Genomic DNA, 25,915 nt, shown 5'->3' with positions numbered 1-25,915 from the left:
GAGCAAGGAAGTACCTGAGAAGAGGCTGGTCTTCACAGAGGCTGGCACCCTCTTTGGCCCGGTGCCTGATGAGTCTTCCATCTGTCCCTCTTGCTCACCCTAGTCCACAGCTCACCCAGATGGGCAGGCCCAGCCCTTAAAACCTACAGTGGGAGGGGGCTAAGAGGGAGCATTTAAGCAGATTCATTCAAGAGAAGCCTTGTTTCTTCTGGAGGGAAGGCAGACTGTGGTCCCGTCTTTGCCCCCAGGGTTAGAAGCTCTAGCTTCCTCCTCACAGCCCCTACCCAGGATCTCAGGACCCTGCTGCTGAGCAGGCTGCCCAAGTCTGGGAGCCCAGAGGCTCCTTCCATTCCCACTCCGCCCAAGACCATGGCGCTGCATAGTACCAGCCATTGGCTTCTTTATTGAGCACCAGATTTTCAGCATGAGTCACCACAGGAGGAAGGTTTCAGATTCAACCAGACTCTGGCCCGTAGTCAGAGGAGAGATGCGGTGTGCCGAGGTATTCGTGTGTGGAGAAACAGGCACACGGGCTTCAAGAGCAGCAGTAGCTGACTATGCCGATCTTCCTCGAAGGAGTAAAGGTAAGTGTCATTCAATCCCACAGTGCTGGGGAGGCTCCATCCACAGGGTGAGGGCTTGGGGAGGTGGCCATGACGTCTTCAGGGATGCTGCCCTGCTTGCCAGGTCAGAGACACAGAAAGATTAGCACCTGCTAGTACCTGGGATGTAAAAAATCTCAGAACATCAGAGCCAGAGAGGAACCCTCTTTCTGCAGAGGGGGAGACCGAATGCTTTGCCAAAGTCACACCAGAAGGAAGGAGTGGAACAGAGCTAGGAGCTAGGACCTGGGCCCTGGGCCCAGCTCCCCTGCCCTTGGCTTTAGGCAGCCATGGAGATGGCCCATGTTGCCAAGACCTTTGGGACTAGGCTTCAGAAAGTCTCTCCCGAGACCAGCCTGAGGATGGCATTATACAGAAGGTAAGCCAACCTAGTGAGAGGTGCCATAAGCTATAGCCATGTAGCCAGGGAGGCCTCATACATCCTTAGTGCTGCCCAGGAGAGGAAGGGAGGGCTTCTTGTAGGCAATCCCACAGAAAGCCAGGCCACAGTCTGGGCAGGTGAAGAGCCCAGAAGCTCAGCCAGGAACACACCTGCAGCGGCCAAAGATGGCATCCCATAGGCGTTATAGAGCAGATCAAGAAGCTGCTTCTTCTCATCTTCCGGGAGGAAACTGGACTTCGCCGCATTGATGTTCTAGAAGGGCCAGAATGGCAGATAACATAAAACCAGAGAGCATGGAAGGAAGCCCTTGGCAATCTAGTGATGAGCCATCCTCTTCAATGAACATGGGCAATGATTAACCTCACAGTGGGGAAGGATGTGTCCCATGTCACACGGCAGCAAGTGCCAGAGGAGAGACCATGAGGTTCAGTGTTCTTAAAGTGCCACTATGTGACACGGTGATGGCAGAAGGAAGATGGAGAAACTGGAGACCAGGTGGGATATGCGGGGCTGGAGAGAGATTCCTGCAGGGACAGATTTGGGGTATCACAACCCCTAAAATTAAGGGCTCGGCCTGGGATCTATGAATGGCCTGAAAAGTGTGTGAAGAATTTTATAGCTGAGCACACGTTTCTGGGAAGGGAGTTGACAGCTTTTAACGGATTCTTTGCAGGCACTCGACCCAAGCAAAGGCTGAAAAACCTGGTCGTAGATCAGTGTGCCAGCTCGAGATCTTGTCCATAGAAGGCACCTAACTCCTCTAGGTCTGGCTTGGCCTGGTGAGGCAAATGCCTCATCACCAGAGGTCCTGGGCCCTGGCCAAGACCTGCAGGCCTCACACACTCCCAAGGCCGAGAGTCAAGGCCACCAGGACTCACGCCCACTCACCAGTCTCTTGAACTCCTCTTCGGTAAAGTCCATGTGCTGTTTGGTCATCTGGTAATCCGTTTCCAGGGTGGACTTGAAGATGAGTGGGTCATCTGTGTTGAGTGAGTAGTTAGCCTGGTCGCGTTTGAACCTGCATACAGGGGTGAGGTGGGGAGGGAAGAGCCTCCTGTACTCTTACGTGAACAGTCCCCTTCGACCTGGAAGAGCTGCTCACCGTACAGGGGAAGGAAATTCAGAGAACTCGGGTGACCTGCACGATGCCACGGAACTAGCATCTGCAGACCCGCACCCATCCGAGTGGGCCAGAGCTGAGCAAAGGCAGAAGAGGACCAGGTAGAGTGGGGGTCAGGGGAGGCCAAACAAGCAGCACCCCCTCCAGCCACCACCCTCTCTAGCTTTCGCCTTCCTAGCCAACATTCTGGGAGAGTCGTCTGTACCCCTTTCACCTCGATCCCACTAGGATCGACTCTTCAACCACTGGCCCATGGAAAGGGCTCCTGGCCCTGTCCCAGGTCACTGTCTTCTTACACCCAGGAGGACCTTCCCTGGCTCTTTACTCAACTTGTGTACAATTTTACACTGTTGACTGTTCTTAAAACCCTTTCCCTTGATTTCTCGGACCAGCCTCTGCTGTCTGTCCTCTAGTGTCACTGTCCTGGGTTCTCTCCTAGGCCCCATCGCTCCATCTCCTGAGGCTGGCCCTTCTCCAGCCACCGAATCTATGTAGCTGATTCATGAATCTTTCTCCAGCCCACAGGCTGTGTACCCATGTGCCTCCAAGAACCTCCACTCGGACACTCTGCAGGTACCACACACTCCACCGGCCCGAAGCAGCCCTCAGGAGCCCCTCGTAATGAGAACATCAGAGCCCAAGCTCCTGCCATTGAGCTTGGCCTGACCGCGGTTGCCCCAAGTTCTTGCTGTCTTATCCTGTGTCAGGAAAAGGTGGCTTTGCCCTCCTGAGGCCTGATGCCACTCCCAGGGCTCAGTCACAGGACCGCCGGAAGAAGGGCCAAGGCCTCTAGTTAGATGGTGGGTTGGGAGCAGGTGGAGCACCCACAGGTGCCGGGAGAAGGGACCACGTGAGCTGGAGAGACTCAGCTTCCGGACGTCCAGAGTCTAGCGTGTGGGAGCCCCCCTCCCCCCCCAGGGCAGCAGGGCACTCTGCGGTGTCTGCTAGAGTGAGACGGCCCTCAGTTCTGCTACTTAGGGCCCGGGCTACCTCAGTCCTGTCACAGCACCCCGAGCTTTGGCCTCCTCGCGTGTAAGATGAAGACAGCAACACTGCTTCCCAAGGACTCGAGGAGATGTCCTAGCAAGAAGGCCCCACCTGGGCTAGTGCCCGGTCCCTCCACTCCCCTCCCAGCCTTGGCCTTCCTGGTACAAAGCTGAACGGGCCCCAGGGACTGGGCCTCACCGAACCACCGCGTGCTCCGTGTCCCACTTCCAGGCGCCTGTGAGGTAGCTGGACCAGGGGCAAACCTGGAACAGCAGGTGGGTGGTTGGCACGCGTGCACCCCCCCCCCCCCGGCCCCCCTGCCCCCCCCCCCCGTCCCCCCCCGGGCCGGAGCCACAGTGGCCTCCCAGCTGCCCCGCTGGCCCGGCTCCTGGGGCCCTCCTGGCTCTCCGCCTCTGTCCTCCCACCCCCTGGCCACTCGCCTCGAAGTGCATGTTCTCCCGCCGCAGCCTGGCATAGAGGGTCTCGTCCTCCAGCGTGTGGTAGCCATGTCCCAGCCTCTCCGTCTTGAGCGTGTCCACAGCCTGCGGAGGAGTGGAGTGGAGCCCAGTACAGGTGGGGAGGAAGCAGGGAGAAGGGCCCCACACCAGCCCAGCCTCCTCACCTCTCTCACCACCTCGGCGGAGCCCACCTCCCCTGCGTGGACAGTGCGGTGAACGCCACTCCTCACAGCCTCCTGGAAGGGCGAGAGTCGGTCACGGGCGGCCTGGGGGAGGGCCCCAGCAGGCCCAGTCTTCACCACACTTTGGGTCCAAGTTTTGGCAGACTTGAACCATGCCCTTCTTCAGTCAGCTGGCCTGCTTCAAGATGGGGAAGTCGGGGGTTTTGTTTGTGTAATCCTAATTTAAGTGGTAGCTACCATTTGTTAGACAGTTGTTCTGTGTCGGTCACCGTATGAAAGTGCTTGTATACGTTACCTAAGATCCACAAATATTCTAGTACCCGTTTTACAATCGGAGAAACAGGCCCAGGAAAGTAACAGGACAATGGTCAAACAGCTGGGAAGAGGGGAGCCAAGCTCTGAATCAGGGCAGTGAGACTCCAGAGCCCCAGCCCGAAAGCCCGAGCTCCAGCCACGGGGAATGAGTGCGTGGTGAGGCTCTGAACGTTTGCTGGGACTCCGTCATCCCCACAGAGGAAACTGAAGCCCCGAGAAGGGACAGTTTCCCCCAAGGTCACACAGCAAGTTACAGGCAGAAACAGGCTCACACACACGAGTCCCCACACCGAGTGGGATCTTCTGTTTATCCCAAACTCCCAATTTCTAGCACCCCCAAGACCCAACTAAGGCGCACTTGAGAACGGAGGCGGCCCCACCCTCCCCCGTCCCTGTGACCGTTCCCTCCGGGGTGGAAACGAGCGCCTGCGGCCCACCCGGCACCAGCCCCTCCCCACGTCCTTCGCACGGGACCTACCTCGAAGGCCTTCACGTGTCCTGGGAAGAGGCTGCTCCCTTTGATGTTCTCATCTCCAGCCAGGTCCATGGCCACCACAGTCTGGTGCTGGTACTTCTTACACATCTCCACCACCTCCAGGGACCAGTCTGTGGGCAACATGCCCACCCGGCCTCTGTTGACGGCACCGAGGAGAGAGGTCCCCCCTGCTCACTGTCTCCCGACCTGAGGGCCAGCGCAAGGCGGAGGGCCCAGGTCTTGTCTTCCCCTCCTCGCTGCCGCGGCCTAAGCACAGGGCCTTCAGCAAACTGCTCCACCCAGGGCCTCAGTTTCCTCTCCCTTCAGAGAGGATGCCTCCCGCCACCGCACAGGCCCGTGGCAAGGCCCTGTGTGGAAAGCCCCGAGGGCAGGGCCTGGCTGGGTCAACAACAAATGGCTGTGTTCTCATTTGACCCCCACTACAGGCCTCAAGGGGGGCATAACCCACTTAGCAGATGAGGAGATGGAGGCCCCTGAGGTTTCACACTGAAGCCCAGAATAGCACTCACGCTAGAGGTACTGAACGTATTGCTAACTTACTCTGTCCTCTTAAACTAACCAAGTCATCATGAACGGTTTAAAAATGAACAGTCGCAGGCTTTGGAACCAGAGGGCCGCGTGTGAACACGCGGGCTCTACGCCTTCCTGAGGAGCATGAGGCCGCACCCCTCCCGGCCTCAGCTCCCCCATCCAGCAAAGGAGGCTCAGGAACGGCAGTCCTGCCTCACAGGCTGCCACGAGGATCAGAGGAGACCCACGCAAGCCACTCTGCACAGGCAGGCCCCCTAGGTGGGCGTGAATCCTTTGGTTCGTACTGCCCCCTAGAGCAGAGACAGCAAAGTACCATCACCGCCCGTGACAATGTGTATCTGCGGTCTGAAGAGGTGAAGGGACTTGTCCAAAGTCACACAGTGGGGCTCTGCACGCCTCGGAAGCTCGAGCTCTGGACATCTGATCAGTCACGAGGGAGACCGTTGGAAGCCCCAGAGATCAGACCTATTCCCAAGGCCTTGGCCAAGACAGGAAGAGGCCTGGCCCACAGGGTCTCAAGGGAGGACTGTGGGTTCATCAGAACCTGGCTTAGATGGTTTTTTTTCTATTCAGGTTCCTTTGGTTTTATGCTTCCTGCATGCAGGACACGTGGCTGTCAGGCCTGGTCTCCCTGGGGAGAAGGGTCTCTTTACTGCCAGGAGTTCTGAGCCTGCCCAGGGTAGGCACCAATGACTTCAGGAAGCCCCAAGGTCCTGCTGATGGGTTCCACCAATACCATGGGGTTTGGGGGCATGGGGAGACTAGATGTGGCTCCAGTGCCAGGCTGGGAGGCAGGGGCCGGTGTCAGAGGGGCAGCCTGGGGCAGGGCTGAGGGCATACTCACTGGGCTGGTGGCGCATGCAGCACAGGATGGACCGCACCTTCACCCCAAAGTCTTGCTCTCCCTTCTGCAGGCCCTGGCTCACCAGAGCTACCACCTCATCCGGGGTGAGGTCGCCTCTGTGTGGGGAGAGGAGTAGAGATGGGCCAGAGATAAAGGAAGGTCTAAAGGACAGCCCCGGGACTGGGACATGCCGGGGGGAGGGGTGGGGAGGGAAGAGAAAGAATCTTCAAGAAGCAGCTCCAGCCCCTACTACCCCACCGCCTCTGGGGAAAGACATGGCCCCAAGCCCTGGCACACACCCCCTTCCAGCTTGCTTGGGCACTTCCAGACTGGAAGGTGTGTTGGGGTGGGGAGTTCAGACACAGCCCTCCCCCACGGATGGAGGGCGCTGCTAAGCCCGCCTGGTCTGATTCCCCTGCATCCACAGCTATCAGAGTCCTAACTGGAAGGGGGCAAGGGAGTTGGCGGATACCACTTAGAGATCTCTGGGGTCCAGGCAGAGGGGCAGGAATGGGCCACACTCACTTCAGTTACAGGGTTAGAACGGGACACCTAAAGTCCCTAGACAAGGGGGTTCATGTTCCTAGACTGTGGGCCTGTGTCCAGGATGGGGGGTGGAGGGGAGGTGTAAGACATAGCCAGATACTTTTACCAAAGGAAAAAAAAAAAAAAAAAAATTAAAAAAAATAAGCCCAGGTGACGGCTGGGAACCATGTCTCTTGTGACAGAGTTAAACCCATCTTTCTGAGGCCATGGACAGGAGCAGGGAGCAAGATTAGGTCAGGGGCTCCCAACAGTCTACCCCTTGGGTCCCAGGTTCAGCCACCCCACCAGGCATCACTCACTCGGCCTGATTCCAGGGGATCGGTTCCACTTTGGAGTTGGCCAGCAGGTGCGGGCTGTAGCGCACCTCCACATACACCACATCCTCTTTGGCCTTCATCTCGACGAATTCATAGGCAATCCTTTCAATGGCCTCCCGGCAGCCCCTGGGAAGGGAAGAGAGGGGTTGGGGACAATCTTCCCCAAGTCTCTCCGGAGCTCCAGGAGCAACAAGGCTGTTCCCAACCCGTGGCAGATCAAACCTACTTCTGGCCCCCAGCCCCAAGTTCTGGGTATCTGCTGGAGAAGATCCTAGAAGCATGGCAGGTCCTGTCAGCTCTACCTCCAAACTACACGCCAATTCTTGCCCCCTCCACCCAGGTTCTAAGTACCTCCTAAACAGACCTCCGTGTCTACACACTCGCCCCTACAGCTCTGTTTTCCACACAGCGGCTAGAGCAATCTTTTTTTTTTTTTTTTTTAAGATTTTTATTTCACAGAGAGCAGGAGAGCACAAGCAGGGGGAGCAGCGGAGGGAGAGGGAGAAGCAGGATCCCCGCCGAGCAGGGAGCCCGACATGGGGCTCGATCCCAGATCACAACCCGAGCCGAAGGCAGTCGCTTAACTGAGCCACCTGGGTGCCCCTAGAGCAATCTTTTTAAAATGTGAATCAAACCACAGTGGTCCTCCACCTTGAATCCTCGTGGCTTCCTACTGCGTAGAATGGAATCTCAATTCCATGGCCCAGCCCACAAGGCCTGTAGACTCTGGCCCCTGTCACTCTCCCCAGACCTTCTCACTCATTCCATGAGGCCACCAGAACCTTCTTTCTGTCCAAGGAACAGTCAAGTTTGTTCCCAGGTCAGGGCCTTTGTATTCGCAGCTCCCCCAGCCCACATGCCTCTTCCCTTGGATCGTCCTATGCTCCTTCTCTCCATTTAAATCCAGTTCCAGCCTTGCCTCCTCAGAGAGCACTTCCCTGACCACCTTGCCTTAAAAGGTTTCTCTGCCATTCTCTACCTGTTCCCCTGGGCTTTACCACCGTGGCCCATACCCCCACTTGGCCTTATTATCACATAGCTTATCAATTTTCATCTCTCCTACTAGAATGTAGTCTCCATGAGACAAGGGTCCTGACATCAGTCTTGTCATGGCTAGGAGGACCCTCAGCCCAGGACGGAGACTGGGATGTGGCAGCCACTCAAATGTTGGGGAGAGAAATACAAGAATGCAGGCAACAAACACAAAGATAAGTGGGACTGCATCAGACACAAAAGCACATACGGCAAGGGGAATCTCCAACAGAGTGAAAAGGCAACCTTACAGAGTGGGAGAAAATATCTGCAAATCCTATCCGATGAGGGGCTAAGATCAAAGCGTACGAGGAAATTCTACCGCTCAGTAGCAAAAACACCAAATAATTGGATCAAAAAATGGGCAAAGGACCCAAATAAACATTTCTCAAAAGACATACAAATGGCCAAAGCTTTATGGAACGGTGCATTTCCCTGGTGATTAGTATCCCTAACCACCAGGGAAATGCAAATCGGAACCATGAGGACAGATCACCTCACACCTGTTAAGGTGGCTACAATCACCAAGTGTTGGCGAGCACGCCGAGAACAGGGCCCCCTGTGCACTGCTGGCAGGAATGCAAACTGGTGCAACCACCGCAAAGAACAGTGTGAAGGCGCCTCAAGAAATGTTTTAAAAAGTTACCATATGACCCAGCAATCCTACTTCCGGATCTTTATCCAAAGTCAATGAAGTCAGTATCTCATATCTGCACCACGATGTTCACTGCAGCATTATTTACAAGAGCCAAGACATGGTTACAACCTAAAGGTCCACTGACGGACGAATGGATATAGAAAATGTCACACACACACATCATTCAGGCTTAAGGTAATTCTGCCATTTGCAACATGGATGCACCTGGAGGCCGTTAACGCTAAGTGAAATAAGCCAGATGCAGAAAAACAAATACTGTTGGGCGCCTGGGTGGCTCAGTTGGTTAAGAGACTACCTTCGGCTCAGGTCATGATCCTGGAGTCCCAGGATCGAGTCCCGCATGGGGCTCCCTGCTCAGCGGGGAGTCTGCTTCTCCCTCTGACCCTCCCCCCTCTCATGTGTTCTCTCTCTCTCTCTCTCTCAAATAAATAAAATCTTTAAAAAAAAAAAAAAAGAAAAAGAAAAACAAATACTGCACAATCTCACTTGCATGTGGAATCTAAAATAGTCAAATTCATAAAAGCAGAAAGTAGAACGATAGTTGTCAGGGGCAGGTTGAGCAGGGAAGGGGGAAATGGGAGATGTCGGTCAAAAGGTACAGAGTTTCAGCTCTGTAAGAGTTCAGTTCTGGAGAACGAATGCTCGGCATGGCGACCATAGTTAACAATACTGTAGCATATACTTGAGACTTGCTAGGAGGGTAGATCTTAAGTGTTCCCACCACACACACACACACACACACACACACACACACAGCAAAAGGTAACTATCTGCAGTGATAGATATGTTAACTTGACTGTGGTGATCATTTCACAATATATATGTAGTTCAAAACACCTTAAGCACATATAATTTCTACTTATCAATTATACCCCAATAAAACTAAAAGTTAGAGGAAAGGACACAGACAGACAAATCCAGAGGGTACCCTGGGATGGGGGAGAAACCCGGGACTCCTGAATCCTGGTTCCCACACTTAACTGTTGCAGGACTCTGGTTAAGTCACCCTGACACCTACATCCAACGTTACTGTGAGGACAAAGATGTTAAACTTCATAAAGCTCACCTAGGCCAGTGCCGAGTAGGACAGACAGATCCTTGAAGTATTTTAGTTGTTGAGTGTTGGTTCTAGAAGCAAGGCACACATTAACCTGCCAGGGCCACACTAAGTGGTGGTCAAGTGACAGTGAGCTGGGCCTAGCTGGAAGTTTCCACCATGAAGACTGAACACAGAAGGGTCACCAGAATGCAGGATGTGCGAGCGAAGGGCCTTGGGGAAACTGGCCACGCCCAGAAGGGTCACGGGACAGACCATGCTTTTGAGGATAAGGATGGGCAGCTGTGGCCTTCCCTGGCCGGCAAGGGCAGGGCCTGGATCTGGGACCTGCTGCAGGGGAGCTGGCCTCCCAGGAAGAGGGTGCCCGATGTCCCCCACAGCGGTGGCACGCATTCATTGCACACTGTGACCAGCACTGGGATTATAGCAAACAAGGTAGACAAAATCTTTGTCCTCATGGAGCCTACAGCTTAGCAGGAGACACAGGTAAGTAAGTGAAACATACAATCTACAGTAGGTTAGGTGGTGAAAGGGCCTATGGACACATAAAACAGGGGAGGGGAATACGATTCTCCGTGGTACAGTCAGGGAAGGCTTCACTGAAAAAGTAACACTTGAGCAGACCTGAGAAGGAGGCAAGGAAGCTAGCTAGCTATGGGGCATCAACGGGGAACAGCATTCCAGGCAGAGGGAACAGCATGCACAGAGGACCTGAGGTTGGGAATGTGTTGCCCCAGGTGCCACAGGAAGCCCGTGTGTTGGGAGAGAAGTGAGCAGAAGGGTAAGGGCAAAGGACAAGGGCTCTCCCCTGACACCTGTGGATGGTGGCAAGGGCGTAGTATGGACATTAGTCTTATGGGCCATAGCCCCAAAGGCCAAGCAACTCAGAAGGAGATGATGCCGAACAGCCTGGTCATCTTGGACCATCAGGGAGCTGGGCATCTTCTGTCTTGTGGCCAGGGGGACAGGAGCTGCCTTGGGGGGGACAGGGGAGAGGTGCCTTGGCCTGTACAGGAGCTCCACTCGTGTGTTTATTCTGGTGTGGGGGTGTCGGGGGAGATAGGAGCCTCCAGGGAGGCGCATGCGCGTGCGTGCGCGTCAGTGCCTCTGCTTACCAGGGCCAGGGATGGGGATGGGGACGGTCGGTGTTTTCCAGGCTTAGTCCAAAAGCTTCCAGCAAGCAGCCTTGGCACACATCTTCCTTCCCCAGAACTCCCCCTACCTGTCCTGCCACTTGTCCAGCCAAGGGCCTCCATGTGCCTCCCAGACCTTCTTCACTGGTCCTCCAACAACCCAAACCCGGCACATGCCCCAAACCTTTCCTCCGGTCTAGCCCTCTAGACAACATCTACACCTTCTCTATCCCCAAGCCTGCGCCTTGCTTCCTCCTCCAGGCAGCTTTCCCTAACTGCCCCCCACCCATTTGCCCCTTCCCCTTCCTGAGCTCTGGCAGCAGACTGCAGAGGCCTGCCTCTCACCTGCCCTGGGGAACCCTGCCTCGTGCCAGGAAGCTCAAGGTGGCCTCAGGGTGGGATCTGGGCTTCACCCCTGCCAGCTCTGTGGTCCCGGGCAAGCTCCTACACTCCCCTGAGCCTTCGTTTCATCCTCTGCAAACGGGGAGTGCGTCTGCCTAGCAGGACCGCCGGCAACTATAAAAAGTATTGTTCTGAGAGCTGCCCACGCACTCTCCCGGATCTAAGATACTCTGCTGTGGAAGAGGGAGGGACGGAAGGGGATATAAAGCTGCTGTGCCTGGCGATCCAGAAACGTAGCAACTGTCTTCACTGTAAGAGGGAGCTCGCTGAGGACGGCGCTGTGACCATTCCAAACTCCAGCCCCAGGAGGCGGGTAGGATCACAAGCCCCATTGTCTGGATGAGGGAACAGAGGCCCAGAGAGGGTAAATTTTCCCAAGGTCACAGTTATTTCATGAATCGGGCACTAGGATGTGGGCTCTTGACCTCACACTCTTACTCTCCTGTAGAAGTTGAAGAAATTTCTAGACATTATACCATACCCACTTTCCAGATGGGAAAGTCAAGGCCCAAAAGGTGTGGAGAGTGTCACACAAGCACCCACAAGATGAGCCGCAGAAGGGCAGGTGGCGCGCACAGGTACGGTGCCGCCCGGGGCCTGGGCGGGGGGGGGCTGACTCACGCGATGGCGGGCATGTAGTAGTCAAACTTGGCCAGGAAGCCTGAGAGGCTGAGCGGCTTGTCCATGCCGATGATGTCCTGCAGCTCCCCTGGGGTCTCAGCCGGGAGGGCAATCCCCCTCTTCCTGGGAACCAAACAGGGAGGCCGGTGGGCTACTTCTGCGCCAGCCCCCAACGAGCTCCCCCCAGGAACCGGGGCGGGAAACCCAGGGACCTCTTCCTCCAACTCCTCCCACTGAACAGATGGAAAACGGAGGCCTGGGGCATATAGAACCCGGGCTGGAATCCTTCCAGCACCACCACCCCCTACCCCCCCGTCCCCGAGGCCGTGACCAGCCAGGGAACCTCAAGGGAGATAAGTGGGGCTCGAGTCTGTACATACATGGACACGTGCGCACACGCGCGCACACACACCCCAGCGTCCGGGAACAGGGAAGCCGCCTGGGCAAGCCCACAGTTTGTTTCCTCCTCGGCCCCGGAGCGGGTAGAGCCAGCTGGTCGTGTGCCAGCTCAGGGGTTATCAGCACCCTAACGGCAGCACCACAATGGCCGGGCCGGAGGCAGGCACCGGACTTCTGGCCTCCGCCCTTCAGCCTCCATGTGGCCGGCGCAGCAGACAGGACTGTGGCCCCGCACGCTGGGAGAGGGTCCAGCGGGGGGCTCGCCGGCCACCCGCCTCAGGGCCATCTCCCCTGTCCCCCCACAGCACCACCCCCCCTCCGTACGGGGCTGACCCAGAACCAGCCAGAGCCGCCTCCTCCCCACCACAACCCCCAGGTCGCCCCGGCCTCAGTTTCCCCACTCTGAAGAGAAAAGGGGCAAAGAACACCAGACATCCAAGAAATGCTCCCACCATGAAGGGACGAAACAGGAGACAAAGGCGACTCTGAGGAAACAACGCAGAGAACAGAAGCAAACCCTACGGTGGGGCGCCTCCAGCACAGGAGCGCTTCCGGGCGGGAAACAGAACATCCCTTTCAGAAAGGGGACCCGGAGAGTCAGGAAGGGCTCCTGCAAACCTAAACGAATACGGGGCCAGCCATCAGGACGTGATAAAGTGAATGGAAAATACAGCAGAGAAACAACTCCAGCAAGTAGAAGATAAAAAAGAGGAGCCAATGATTTCGGAAATGAGGTGATTCAATCAGGTTCAAGCATCGGGTTATCCGCAAAGAACAGAGGATGGAAGGGGGTTTGCCAGACACACGGAAGCTTGACTGAACAGTGTCTAAGTCTTCAAGGACCTCAGTCCCTAAAATGCTACGATGTTTCCCAACATAAACCCCTGTCCCCGGAGCCCCCGACACAGGCCCTCCTTCCCTGCTGGTGGCCCCAGTCCCTAGCAGTGCCCGCCCCCCCCCCCCCAGCCTGCAGCCAGCGCCCCCGTCCCTGCAGCACACGGTGGGGGAGAGGACACCCCTGCTGCGGTCCTTGCTCGGAGGGCAGTGCTCTGTGCCCCTGGAGCCTTCCCCTCAGGAGGCCACATCCCCCGTGACCACGGCCCTGCAGAGCCCGTACCGGTGAAGTGCTGGGTTTTGGAGAACTTTCTGGGAGCCGGTGGTGGAAGCAGAAGAAGGCTCTGGCGCTCACATGGTCAGACGCAGTGGCCACACGTGCTTGGGCCTGCTGGACCCGCTATGTGCGAGGCTCCAGACGGTCTTCCTCCAGCTCCCTCGACCACCGCTTCCTCCTGACCATTATTGCAGACCCTCCCTTTTACACCCCTGCCCACATGAACTCCTCCCCTCTCGTGGTTTTCAGCCCAAGATCCAGAGGTCTCTCCCTCTCACACCACTGCTTGAGGGCTTACAATGTCCCGGGCACTGGACAGATGGCAGTGACCAAGACAGAACCAGGCATCTGACCCCCCACCTCCTGCCACCTCTCCCCTCCTTGCCCCATGCTTCCAAATATAGCTCCACACCACCACCACCCCCCAGGCTGCCCAACCTGTGGCAGGGGCCTCCCCGGGGCTCCATCTGCCTTGCCCACCAGCCAGTCAAGTCTCACTTATTTTACTTCTTAAAGGTCTGTCCCATTAGTTCTACCCTCTCCAGCCTCTCTCCTCGTCAGCCACCAAGACATCCTTGGCCACACAGAGTGCTCTGGGAAGGCCGGTCAGAGGGGACACTTAGAATTAAAAGAGAGAAGGAAGGAACAGAAAGGGCTCCAGGCGGAAGCCAGGACAGAAGGTGAGGGCAGGGCAGCTGGAGTTCAGAGTGGGGTCAGTGGTAGGTGATGAGCTAGAGGGTAGGCAGAGCCCAGTGGAAGCTTCGTAGGAGTTGGGGCCTTATCCCCAAAGCTCCAGGAAACCACCGAAGGATTTCAAGCAGGGGAGTGGTGTGAAGAGATTTAAGAGCTCCTGGCTATCAAATCGGAGAGCTATTGCAGGGGTCCCAGCAGGAAACAAACAGCATGAGACACTCTTCGGGATCTCACATAGGACTGGGCCTCCAGAAGCTGCTCAGACCAAGCTGAAGCAAGGAGGAGTTATTCCTAGGGCCCTGGGTCCTCCTGCCACCCAGCAGGCTCCCCCTGGGACCGAGCTTGGTCGTCAGATGCTCCCTACACATCCCTGTCAGCCAGGCCTTGGCCAGCCCTCTTCCTGCCATGGTCGGAGACGTGTCCGCAAGGAGCCGGGCCACAGAGAGCCCAGCGAGGAGGAAGGGCTCAGGCTCTGGAGTTCGAAGTCCATCCCCCTGCGGTACATGCCAGAACACTCAGGGGAGGAGCCGTCCCATCTGAGGACCTCCACATCCTTGTCAGTAACACAGATGGCACTTTAGTGGCTGCGTACAGAGAAAAATAAGGTGGTTTATGTGTCCAGGGTCAGACAGCAAACTCCAAAGCCTGATGGACTGGTTCTGAATCCCAGCTGTGTTTCTTAAAGGCTGCGTGACCTTGGGAGAGTTATTCAACTTGTGTTTACCAGGTCCTGCAGGTATGAGAAACCCCCAGTGTGGACTAAGGAGGAGAGGTCAGAGAGGAAACACAGGCTTTGCAGGTCCTTAAGGGCCACGAATGGACTTTGGCTTTGACACTGAGCAAGCTGGGAGTGTGGGAGGATTTGAGCTGGGGAGGGACTGGTTTTTTTTTTTTTTTTTTTAGACTAGGGTTTAAGATCCGTGTTCTAGGGACGCCTGGGTGGCTCAGTCGGTTAAGCCACTGCCTTCAGCCTGGGTCGTGATCCCAAAGTCCTGGGATCGAGCCCCACATCGGGCTCCTTGCTCAGGGGGGAGCCTGCTTCTCCATCTCCTCCCCACTCATGCTCTCTCTCGCTATCTCTAATAAAGAAAATCTTTAAAAAAAAAAAAAAAAAGAGCGGTGTTCTGACTACAGTACTGTGGGGACAGGAGACGGGGGAGGCCAGAGTGGCTACCTGGAGGCCAGTCAGGAAGCCGTTGCCATAGTCCAGATGAGGGATGCTGGTGGCTCAGGCCAGGCTGGTGAAGGGAGGAGAGCAGGGTCAGGTTCAGAACGTGCTGTGGCAGAAGAGTGGACAGGCTCATGAAGGAGATGGAGAGAGAGGCAGAAGCCCCGGAGAGGACAGAATCATAGGAACTTAGGGAAGAAGTGGGTAAGAACACAATCAGCGGAGGCCCAAATCACAGAGGCATTAGAGGGGCCACTGGATTTGGCCAGAGGGAGAGAGGGGCTTCCTTCCTTCTCTCAGCCCACCACCACCACCACCAGGAAGTCCTCCAGTGTATTTATGGGCATCCATAGCCAAGTCTGACCAGGTCCCCTGCCTGCTGACCTCGAGCTCAGACTCGAGCTGGTACCCATAACACCCCTGGCCCAATGGGCCCACCGAGGCACCTGGACTGCTCCCGAGATGCCAAGGTGATGGGGAAACAGAAGATCCGACCAGCCTCCTCCCAGGGGCGGTTCCCCTCCCTCCTCTCTCCACCCTGCCCCCAACTCCTGCCTTCTTGCTCCACTACTAAGTGCTCTCTGACCCCTTAACGAGCACCCAAGAGGAGATCTCATCATGGTGCCTGATAACCCACCCTAACAGCCTCATTCGGGACGCTGGGGCAATGACTGGCACTCGGCACGGGCAAAGGACAGCAGAGATAAAGCCAAACAGCTTCAGCCCGCCTAGCCAGAGCTTATTAATACCATCAATAAGTGCCCTTGAGGACATTGTGCTTAGCCCTGAGCTAGGTGGTTTCCGTGCACGGCTCCACCAAGCCTCTTGCTGGCAGGAGTAATGGTCAGGGGTGTGGACTCGGGGTCACACCCGTGCTTACTACCTAAGTCCCCTCACCCATCACGGCTCAGTGTCCTCCTCCAGAAAATGGGGGCCACAACACTACCACCCCTTAAGTTGTCCTGAGGATTCAGTACGTCAGCCCCGATGCAGCGCCTCGTGGTGCACAGTAAATGCTAACAAACGACGTCAGAGAATCAAGAATTAGATCAGTAGCAACTTCCTAGGGCAGAGGGAGGTCTGTGGAAGTAGAATGGAGTGGAGAAAAGTGTTCTTGCCAGAGCTCTCTCTAGGAAGAGATGCTCCTGAGAACTGGGGACAGACTCCCCAGCCTCACCAGTTCTCCGAAGCAGCAGCGTCTGGAGAACTCGGGGGACTGGGGCTTACCGAGCGGAGGGCGCATGGTTGGGCCTGGAGCGGAAGTGCTCCCGGCAATGAGCGAGGCGAACTCCTTCCAGCTCCAAATGAAATGAGTGTCCAGCAAACATGTAACGAGCACAGTCTGTGGAAGGAGAGGTGGGTGGCAGCAGAGGCCCCCATCTCCTAGGTCAGCTCTGGAGGGAGGCCCTATTCTTCCCCAGCAAGCTAGAGGCCAAGGTCGCAGCTAGGAAACGGTGTGTCCATATTTGAATCCAGACCCACTGTACTCTAAAGTCCCTGCTCTTAAGCACTGGACCCAAGAGAGGGGCCACCGTGAGCCCCCGAGGTGGGGAGAGAGGGGTAGGCCTCCCTCACTGGGCGGCACTGGTGACCCTTGGACCCAGCAGGCAGGAGGCATATTCTCACTTGGTTGATGAAGACGGGCCCCCAGAGGAGGGGCCCCCTGTTCACATTCCCTAGTAGGCGATTGCCCTGGGGACACAGGGAAAGCCTTGGAGAGGAGATGGCCCTGGGTCAACTCTAGGCTCTGTTTATTGTCGTGTGGCCTCAGGCAACTGCCTTTGTTTTTCTGAGCCCCCAGCTCTCCTCAGTGAGGTGGGGATAGCCGTGCCCTCCTCCTCTGCGGAGGGGTTAAATTTGCTGACTCCAGGAGAGGGCTCAGCCCCGCACCAGAGATGCTCAGCAAATGGTCCCAGCATCCCGTGCAGGGGCCTCACCTCTGCCACAGGCTCCCTGCAGAGTCAAAACACGATGACTGGTTCCACCCCGGGAACTGCCTCCTCCCATGCGTGTGTGCATGCACATGCACCTGCATGTAAGGTGGGGCAAGTTCCTCCTGGCTCACTTGGCAGCAGGACAAGAGTCAGAAGCACAGAAAGCAGCAGACTTGGGCTGTGGGTCTGTGGCTCAGAGCTGAGGTGCTGCCATTTCTCCAGACCACCTTCTTCTGGCCAAGGGGGCCGGCTTCCTTCCATGGGCATATAGGAAGGAACAACAACCTTGGAATTCTCCAGAGGCTTCTGGGTTGAACCGTGGACCCCCCACATGTCCCCAAATGCTGGGGAGGAAGGTCTCTTCTCTGTGGACTTACCTGCCATAGTATAAGATGGTTTCAGGCTTGATGGCCCCATCTAGATGGACATGCAGTTCCACCTGCAAGGGAGCAGAGAGAGGAAACAAGGGGGGGTGCGGTGGGTAGAGAACAAACACCCATGAATGTCGGAAGGACCATGATAACCATTAGTCCCACTGACTGGACACCTGCCACAGACACTCCACTAAGTCCTTTATACACACCACCTTGTTTCCTCCTCATCTGGTGGTGGTGGGGTGGATTTAACAGTCATCTCTAGCTCTTTCACGGTTAAGACCACAGAGGTTCAACCACAGCTGAGTTTCAGGGAGGTTAAATAAGTTGCCCGAGTTCACACAGCAAGCCATAGAGGCAGGAACCCAACGCAGTACCTCTGTTCTTAACCGCAGCTGGTAAATGGCAGAACAAGAATTCTAGCCCAAGCCCGAAGCCAGTGGTCTTAAACATAAGGCCAGCCACGGCGCCACCACGTTGGCAGAGTCCACTCTCTGCCAGCTCACTAAACAAAATCCAACTTTAACAAAAAGTGTTGACCACAGACTTCCTGGGCCCGTGACTATCCTGCAGTGGGTTTCAAAAACCCAGGCTCCATTTTCAAAAGCAGGTGTTAGTTAAGCACAGTTCTCAGGAATCAATAGGAGGCAACACAAGATCTTTCCAGTATTTCAGAAAGGGTACTGGATACTCAGTCATCTGGGTGATCATCTCGTACACACACACGGCCCCACGAACATCGCTCGGCACACAAAGCCAGGAGATTAAGGACATGGGCTTTGGAGACAGCCCATCAGCCGGACTCCCAGCTCCGCCGCTTCACTGGTTCTGTGATCTCAGCCAAGACACTTGATCTCTCAGACCCTCTGTTTCCTCAACTGCAAACAACTGGGTATTTCTGCCTCCCTGTCCAAGAACAACTGTAAGGATTAAAACAAACAAACAAAAAAAAACAACCCACAGTGTAGGTAGACAAGTGGGTTTATATGAAGCAGCCCAGCCTCTCCACCAGGGCATCTCCTAGGAGCTGTTAAGCTCAACAGGTGCTGGGAGACAGGGCGAAAGGGACTTTCCCTGGGCCTGGGGGAGATCTAGAAAACTCCACTGACATCTGCCAGGTTGGGGCCTTTCCTGGAATTTGGGGACCTGGACGAGAAAGTATCTGCCCTGACGAGGCAGGGAGCTACAGGCCCAAGGAGGCCAGCAGGCTCAGAGCTACCAAGCCTGCATCCCAGCAGGAAGTCCGAGCAACCAGACTGCTCTGGAAGTCACCCAGCCTGCAAAGGACCCAGCGGCACTCACCCCAGGCTCAGAGGCAAGGGAGTTGTTGGATTCCCTGACAAAACAAGTTCAATGCCCACTTAGCCAAATGTTCATCCTGTTCTCAAAAAATGTTCAGCATCGGGAACACTGAAGCTTCCAGCCCAGGGAACTGCCAAGGAGTTGTGTGACCTTGGACAGGGGCCCTCCCCTCTCTGAGCCTGCAGAGTTTATCCTTAACCCGCACATGACAGAGGATCTGGCCAGAGAGGGAGGACACTCTGTGGTTCAATCTGGAATCCTGGCTCCTCCACTCACTCCCTGGCGGCCTGGAGAAAGCTACGTCACTTTCAGGGCCTTAGCATCCTCATCGGTCCAAGAGGGAGAAGATGCCTTCCTCCTAGGGCTTTGTGAGGCTTGATCACGTTCATGCGTGTCGTGGGCTCGCCCCATACTTAGCGCGGAGCAAATGCTAAAACGGCATCAGCGAGGAGTCCTGCGTTCACCAAACCGTCGAGGCCCTGCCCAGTGCTAGGGATGGAGAGTAAAGCTCCAGGCATCGAGTCCTGTTCCTGTGATGCTTATGGGCCAGCCAGGGAAGAGGCAGTAAGTAATGTCAGTGACAAATGTACAATCACAAGCCAAGCCAACTCCTTGAGAGGCACTGTCCTACAAAAGCAATAACAAACAAAAGACCTTACCCAGCTACAGGGCCAACCGTGGCTTCCTGCAGAAAACAGAGCTTGAGCCAAGATCCAAAAGACGAAGAGGGACCAACCAGGAAAAGGCAGGCTGAGGAGGAAGGCAGGAAGAGCATTCCAGGCAGAGGCAAAAGGACGTGCAAAGGCCATGTGGTAGGCGAGCCGGTGGTGCAGGAGAGGGCCGGAAACCCGGCTCTGAAAAGGGAGGGGTCGTGGGGCTGGACAGGCTGCAGGGCCACCCAGGCCAGAAGGAGTCATTTTAACTGAGAGCACAGAGAAGCCAGGACCGGGTGTGAAGCCAGCTAGAGAGCAAGGCTGGCTCAGAGCAAGGGCAGGTGGAGGCTACTGAGGTCCAGTCTATGAGAGAGGATGGTGCTTTGGATCAGGGTGGCAAGACAGATAAGGGGGCACGGGGGCAGAAAGAGGGGTCAAGGAGGATGCCTCAGTGTAGGGATGGGTGGGTGTGGGTCGTGATTCCCACACTCTGGACGCCATCCAGGAAGAAGCCCAAGTGCTAAGGGGGAAGGAGGGGCAGCGGTGCAGGGAGAGGGACACGGTCAGTTTGATCTTAGGGATGCTCAGCTGGGATGCCTCTGAACCGTCCCAATGTAAGTGGACAGAGCCAATGCATGGGAAGTTCTAGTGCACTCAGAGACCCAGGCTGGCAATGCAAGTAGGAATACGGACAGCTGAAACCGAGGTCTTGAATGAGCTCACCCAGGGAGTGGGGTCAAGGAAGGGGCGGGGAAGGAAGCCTCCAGAAGCACCAGCACCCAGTGGCTCTGCAGGAGAGGGGGACCCCAAAGAGGAGTTGCCAGAGGGGCAGGAAGCCAGGAAGGGGGGGTGCAGAAAGGCAAGGGACGGTCAGATTGCAAGGAGCGGTGGCCCACTGGGTCAATGGGACGGTAGTCCCCCAAATAGGTCTACATCTAAATCCCCAGAACCTGTATTACCTCCCGTGGAGAGAAAAAAAAAAATGGTTTAAAGTCTTGAGGAGTTTGTCCTGGATTATCTCCTTATGAGGGAGGCAGAGTTTTGAGCGAAACTCTCCTAAAAGGCAGCAGCAACAGGACCACTGAGGCATAAGGGAGCTGTGTGGTCACGAACCAAGCATGGCCTGGAGCCACCTGAAGCTGGAGGAGGCAACAAACGGATCTCTCAGAGGGTGTGTGACCCTAATAACGACATCTTGATGTTGGACTTCTGACCTCCAGAATGGGAAGATTTCTGTTTGTTCTAAGCTACCCAGTGTGTGTGGTAACTTGTTAGAGCAGGTACACGAAAGGAATACGGTCGGGTCCTGCCAGGTCAAGCAAGAGGAGACCAGAAACACGTCCCTGGGGCTAAGGCCACGGGGCTCAGGGGCCGGAGGAGAGGTGCTCAGCCCTGGCTGCCCGTTAGGAGCACCTGGGAAGCTTTGGAAAGTTGCCTGCGCCTGGGCCCACCCTAGTCTGCGAAGTCACAGTCCTTTGGCCTGGGCCTGAGCATGGGGTTGTTGCTGGTTTTCAATACCCGAAATCACGGTTGAGAACCACTGTCCTACAGGAAATGTTCCAGAGGCCTGAATCCGTGCTGGAATGGGGTAAGAAATAAGTAGAGGCAATAAAATGGAGGAAGTGTAGATTCTCCTTTCCAGAATTTCACCCCTGAAAGGGAAGAGAGGGCTGGAGAAAGAACTAGAGGCAGATGGGGGTGAGGACAGTGGCTTCTTTGGACGGTGGGAGTGACGGGGGCAGGTTGCAAGGCTGCCTGAGAAGAGGGATTGCGGGAGACAATGACGGAGGAGGGACCGGGAGGAAGAGCCGTCCAGGGGAAAGGAGGGAGGACAGAGACGGGCGGGGGCAGAGGAATCAGAGTCAGGCAGCAGGGAGGGAACTGGCTTGATATGGAGAATGAGGTTCGTGGGGGAGAGGGGAGGCCAAGAAAGTCAGGGAGTGCCGGGGGGGATCCACTGACGGGTTCTGGATCAAGAGGCACCGTGTAAAAGCTCTTTCTGGCTGCCATATGCAAAGCAGGGGAGAGGGAAGCCAGAACAGAAGACAGAGCTGCCCGGCAGTCAGGACAAGAGGTAAGCACCCACGGGGAGTACCTGCCCGCAGCTCCGAGCGCAAGAGGTGCTCCCCAGTGCAGCAGAGCAGGGGAAGAGGGGCTCATAGAGCCGGCCAGGATGCAGGAGGCAAGAGCTCCCCTAGGGACAGCAAAAGCCTGCTGCCCCACCACGCTGGGGGTTCCTGGGAAGCTGCCTAGACACGTTTCAGGGGAGAAGGCAGAGGCAGCAACCACCTCCTCAGGCAGCCCAAGCTCAGGCAGGCCTCCCATGGAACTTTCTGGAAAATAGCCACTACCCATGAAGACATCTGTCCGCATACCCCAGGTGACAATGGGGTGTAAGCTCAGAGACTTGGTGGGGACCCTGCTCCGCTGTCCCCATTCAGGGAAAAGGAACAGCAGTGTCCTCGGATTATTGAGTATCTACTATGGGCTGGACCATGTACATACATTAACTGATTTCATCCTCACAACCAGTAAGGCAGGAACTTCACTACCATTTTGCAAAGGAGAAACCTGAAAGGTCCCAGAAGGATCCAGGGACACAAAGGCAGGCAGGGATGGAGTCAGGATTTGAACCAGGGTCTGAGTCAAGAGCTTTTACTACACTTTCCCTGCGGGCCTAGCCTCAGAGAGGCTGTCATAAGCAATTCAGCAATAACAGCAGCTACCTCCTGTTATCAGGTCCTTTATCTCAATTAATCTTGACCCCTAGGCAAGGTACACTGTAGCCCTGGGCGGCAGACAGGGGAAATGGTAAACCCGCAGGAGCCCGGCCACGGGCCCTATGCTGCCCAGGCTGGTAGCCGCAGATCTGGGTTAGAACCCCAGTCTCTCTACCTCTAAGCCCAGGTCCTGCCCAGGGGCCACACCCCTGCCCTGTGCCCAGCCTCGTGACCTCTCTGGAGGGGAGTCTCCCCTACTCCCCTGCACTTGCTCTCCAGGAGGCTGACTCAGCAAGCCTCTGACAGAGCTGCAGGAAATCCCAGAGAGGAGTAGGAAGCATCCCCTGTGACCAAATATTTACTAAGCCCCCACTAGGTGCTGGGCACAGTGGGGGCACAGGCGAACACATTAAGTCTTGTTCTCAGGAGAGGCCAGCCAGCCAGCCGAGGCCCAGGGAGGTACAATTCACTCACCCGAGGGGTCAGTGGCAGAGCCAGCAAAGACACAGGTCATGGACTCCTGGGCCAGACACTCCCAGATCGAACTCCCGCTCATAACTGGCAGGCCGTGTGCCTTCGAGGCACACCCAAATCAAACTACTTCTCCCTAGGCTCCCCCAAACACACCATCTGGTTTTGTTTTCAAACCGCTGACTTTTTAAATTCACTTACCGCGGCTGTCTCCCTATTAGTTCCCTCAAAGTGGGGTCATTATGCCATGTCCTCAGGGTTTAGGATGGTGCCCAGCACAGCAAAAAGTGCTCAGTACACATCAAATGACCAAGTGATGGTTTTCTCCTCTCCCTGTCCTAGGTCAGCAGGGCTGAGTCCTCTCCCAGGGCAAGGAAGGGACTGACCGATGCCCTTGGGCCTGGAAGAGAACCCAGACAGGGCAGAGTAGCCAGCGTTGCTTGACTGGCCCCCAGAGCCCGGATGAGCGGCAGGTGCCCCCTGCCAGCCAGCCTCTCGCTTCCTAGCCTGGCTCTTGGCAATGAGCTGCGTGGTGCCAGGGGTCAGTGCCCGCTATGGCCTCTCAGCGGACTTTTGGGGTAAAGCCAGGAGTGCAGCCCTGGGCTGACATAGTCTTTCAGTCACACTTCCTCCAGGAAGTCCTCCGCGCTCAGCCCCATCTGAGCTCCTACAGCTCAGAGGTACAGTAATGGTGCCTCCTGCTGTCTTGGGGCCTGATTGAGCTCTCAAATGCTGCGGGGAGCTTCCCCAGAGGTTTCAGAGAAGGGAAGGCAGGTCTTCAGCCAGGGGCACACCCTGTGGAGCAATAGCCTAGGAACGCAACACAGTCCTTCCCCATTTCCTTGGTGAGGAGACGGAGACACAGATTAAGGAACCAGCCTCAGTCCAGAATAGTAAGTACCATAGCCAGAAGCTGTTTGAGTGAAAGCCAGAGGTTGTAACTGCCACGATCCACTCCCTTCATCCTGCATATCAGAGCCGAGTCAATGCTGGTCAAATCTCAACAGGATTGAGAACCATGACAAGGATAAAGATCCACAGCAGCTAGCACGGGTGTGCCCCCCTCGCCCCCCACCCCTGGGGATGAATCGGATTCCCACCGTACAGATAGGAAAACTCACTGTTCCGCTCCCATGGTCACAAGGATCCCAGAGCTTGTTTCTTCCCTCACCTTGCTGCTCTGGAGCCTCAGAACCCTAAGGAGTAAGGGAGCCTGCCCCCAAAACTGAGTACATATAGGCTTGAACTCACTGTGGCTCCCCCCCAGCCTGCTCTTCTCCCCTGTCCAAAGCCCCTGGGCACCCCCCCAGGACAACTGGATAGGGAGACACATTCCTCCCAGCTCACAGGGCCCCTTGCCATCTAGGCCAGGCCAACCCCAAGGTCAGATGCAGAATCAGGAGCGTGGTCAGCCTCCCCTACACCTCGCTCTGTGACCACATCTCCCTTCTCTGGTCCTTGCTTCCTGTGTCAAACAAAAGGCTTCCTTGAAACCCAATCTCATTCATTCCCTTCCCTCCAAAACGCCCCGTGAGTTGTAATGGGTAAGGCAAGCTCCTCGAGAGCCTTCTTAACAGGTGGCTCAGGGCACCTGGGTGGCTCAGTAGGTTAAGTGTCTGCCTTCGGCTCAGGTCATGATCCCAGGGTCCTGGGATGGAGCCCGGCATCGGGCTCCCCGCTCAGCGGGAAGTCTGCTTCTCCCTCTGCCCCTCCCCCCAACTCATGTACCCTCGCTTGCTTTAAAATAAAATCTTTAAATAAAACATAAAAACAGGTGGCTCTCTGATAACCAAAAAGCACGGAAAGCCCCAAACCATACTAACAGTAGGCTTTTCCAGCGGGCTTTCCGGTGGCTTTGTGGCAGGAAGAAAGAAGACAGACACTGGGGTGGGGGGGCTTCTCAGAGGGGTGGGAGGTCGGCACTATAGCCCCAGCGGGAGGAAAAGCACACTTAAGGGCCTGCTGCCTGCCCGCCAGGGACTTCACAAGTGCCACTCAGCACAATTTCCCCAAGAACTCATGATCTTGGTTTTAATCAACCCATTTTACAGAGAATGAAACAATTTCAGAGAAATGTCCACCTGAGCTCTTGTGGCTGCCAAACAGCGAGGCAGGGACCCACCCTCAGTCTATCCGAGGCCCGAAGTGACTGAGTCCACTCCCTCCCCGCAAAGTGGGAACAGCAAATTGGCAAAGCAGTTGACAGTATCTTTTAGTTTCAGGTAGAACTGGGTTCAGGTCTAGTTCTGCTTTCTGGCCGAGTGACTTTGGAAAGTTCTGAGCCATTTCCTGCTACAGAAATGAAGAGGACCTATCTTAAAGTGATACTGAGCATTAAATGAATATACGCAAAGCGGTTAGAACAGTGCCTGGTACGGAGTAAACATTCAACAAGGAGAAAGAAAAAATGATGTGGGCGGGGCGCCTGGCGGTTCAGTGGGTAGAGCATGCAACTCTTGATCTCAGTTGTGAGTTCAAGCCAAACGCTGAGCATAGAAGCCTACTTGAATTTATGTGGGAGATGTAGCCCCAGTTCTCTGCATCAGGGAGGGACGGTGTAGAAACTGCTCTTCCAGCCTGGGCCAGCTCACTTGCTGGTCTACAGCTTTGAGATGCTCATTTTGTGTGACCTTGGAAGAAGTCACTTCATGTCTGTTTGCTGGTCTGTTAAAGGGGGAGGAGGCGATCTACCTTGTCCAGTTGTCCAGAGAACTGTGAGGTACATCACGGAAGGTGCCTGGTACCCAGTTATTACAAAAAACAGGCATGTGATCAGCATCGTCCTCCATGACAAAGAACTTCTGAGCACCACAGGATTTCTAGCCTTGCTTCGTGTAGAAATAGACTGATAAGGGCCACCCTTCCACCTCCTCTGTACCTCCTCCAATGCCCAACAGGTGCTCAGAAAGCATTTGTTGGAAAAACACAATCAACCCAGGGAGGCAGCCACCTAGGGCCTTGCTACTCAAAGTGCGGTCCGTGGGCCAGGAGTATCAGAATCACCTGTGAGCCTGTTAGAAGGGAACATCTCAAGTCCCACCCCCAGCCTCCCAGTTCAGTGTCTCAGTGTTAACAAGGTGACTTGAGTACATATTAAAGTTTAGAAAGCACAGCCTTGCTCTGCCTTTTTTTTTTTTTTTAAAGATTTTATTTATTTGACAGAGAGAGAGCACAAGAGCAGGAACACAAGCAGAGGGAGTGGAAGAGGGAGAAGGCCTCCCGCCAAGCAGGGAGCCCGATATGGGACTCGATCCCAGGACCCTGGGATCATGAACCGTTTTTTTGTTTTTGTTTTTTAAAGATTTTATTTATTAATTTGAGAGAGAGAGAGAGAGAGAGAGAGAGAGAGAGAGAGAGAGAGAGCGAGCAGGAACACAAGCAGGGGG

The 25,915-nt window shown here is 55.6% G+C and overlaps 1 protein-coding gene across 2 annotated transcripts in view; it reads right to left on the bottom strand.

The window, feature by feature from the left end:
- Positions 1–383: 383 nt before the first annotated feature.
- ADA (adenosine deaminase) overlaps positions 384–25,915 on the bottom strand; it is a 27,585-nt gene continuing 2,053 nt past the window's right edge. Inside the window, exons 2-12 of one of the 2 annotated variants that reach the window (XM_025875395.2) lie at positions 17,387–17,448; positions 11,705–11,827; positions 6,784–6,927; positions 5,939–6,054; positions 4,546–4,673; positions 3,735–3,806; positions 3,553–3,654; positions 3,311–3,375; positions 1,894–2,023; positions 1,155–1,257; positions 384–676 (exon numbers count right to left, since the gene is read on the bottom strand). In XM_025875395.2, coding sequence (XP_025731180.1) covers positions 663–676; positions 1,155–1,257; positions 1,894–2,023; positions 3,311–3,375; positions 3,553–3,654; positions 3,735–3,806; positions 4,546–4,673; positions 5,939–6,054; positions 6,784–6,927; positions 11,705–11,827; positions 17,387–17,448 — 1,059 coding nt within the window. In that variant the 3' untranslated portion in view covers positions 384–662. The remainder of the gene's footprint in view (positions 677–1,154; positions 1,258–1,893; positions 2,024–3,310; positions 3,376–3,552; positions 3,655–3,734; positions 3,807–4,545; positions 4,674–5,938; positions 6,055–6,783; positions 6,928–11,704; positions 11,828–17,386; positions 17,449–25,915) is intronic. The other variant, XM_025875396.2, reaches the window with a different exon arrangement.

The sequence above is a fragment of the Callorhinus ursinus genome, unplaced genomic scaffold (genome assembly GCF_003265705.2).
Source record: "Callorhinus ursinus isolate GAN/ISIS: 27379988/994484 unplaced genomic scaffold, GSC_fseal_2.0 scaffold38, whole genome shotgun sequence".
Taxonomy (NCBI): domain Eukaryota; kingdom Metazoa; phylum Chordata; class Mammalia; order Carnivora; family Otariidae; genus Callorhinus; species Callorhinus ursinus.
The sequence above is the reverse complement of the archived record's forward strand: the minus strand, read 5'-3'. Positions and strand labels throughout refer to the sequence as shown.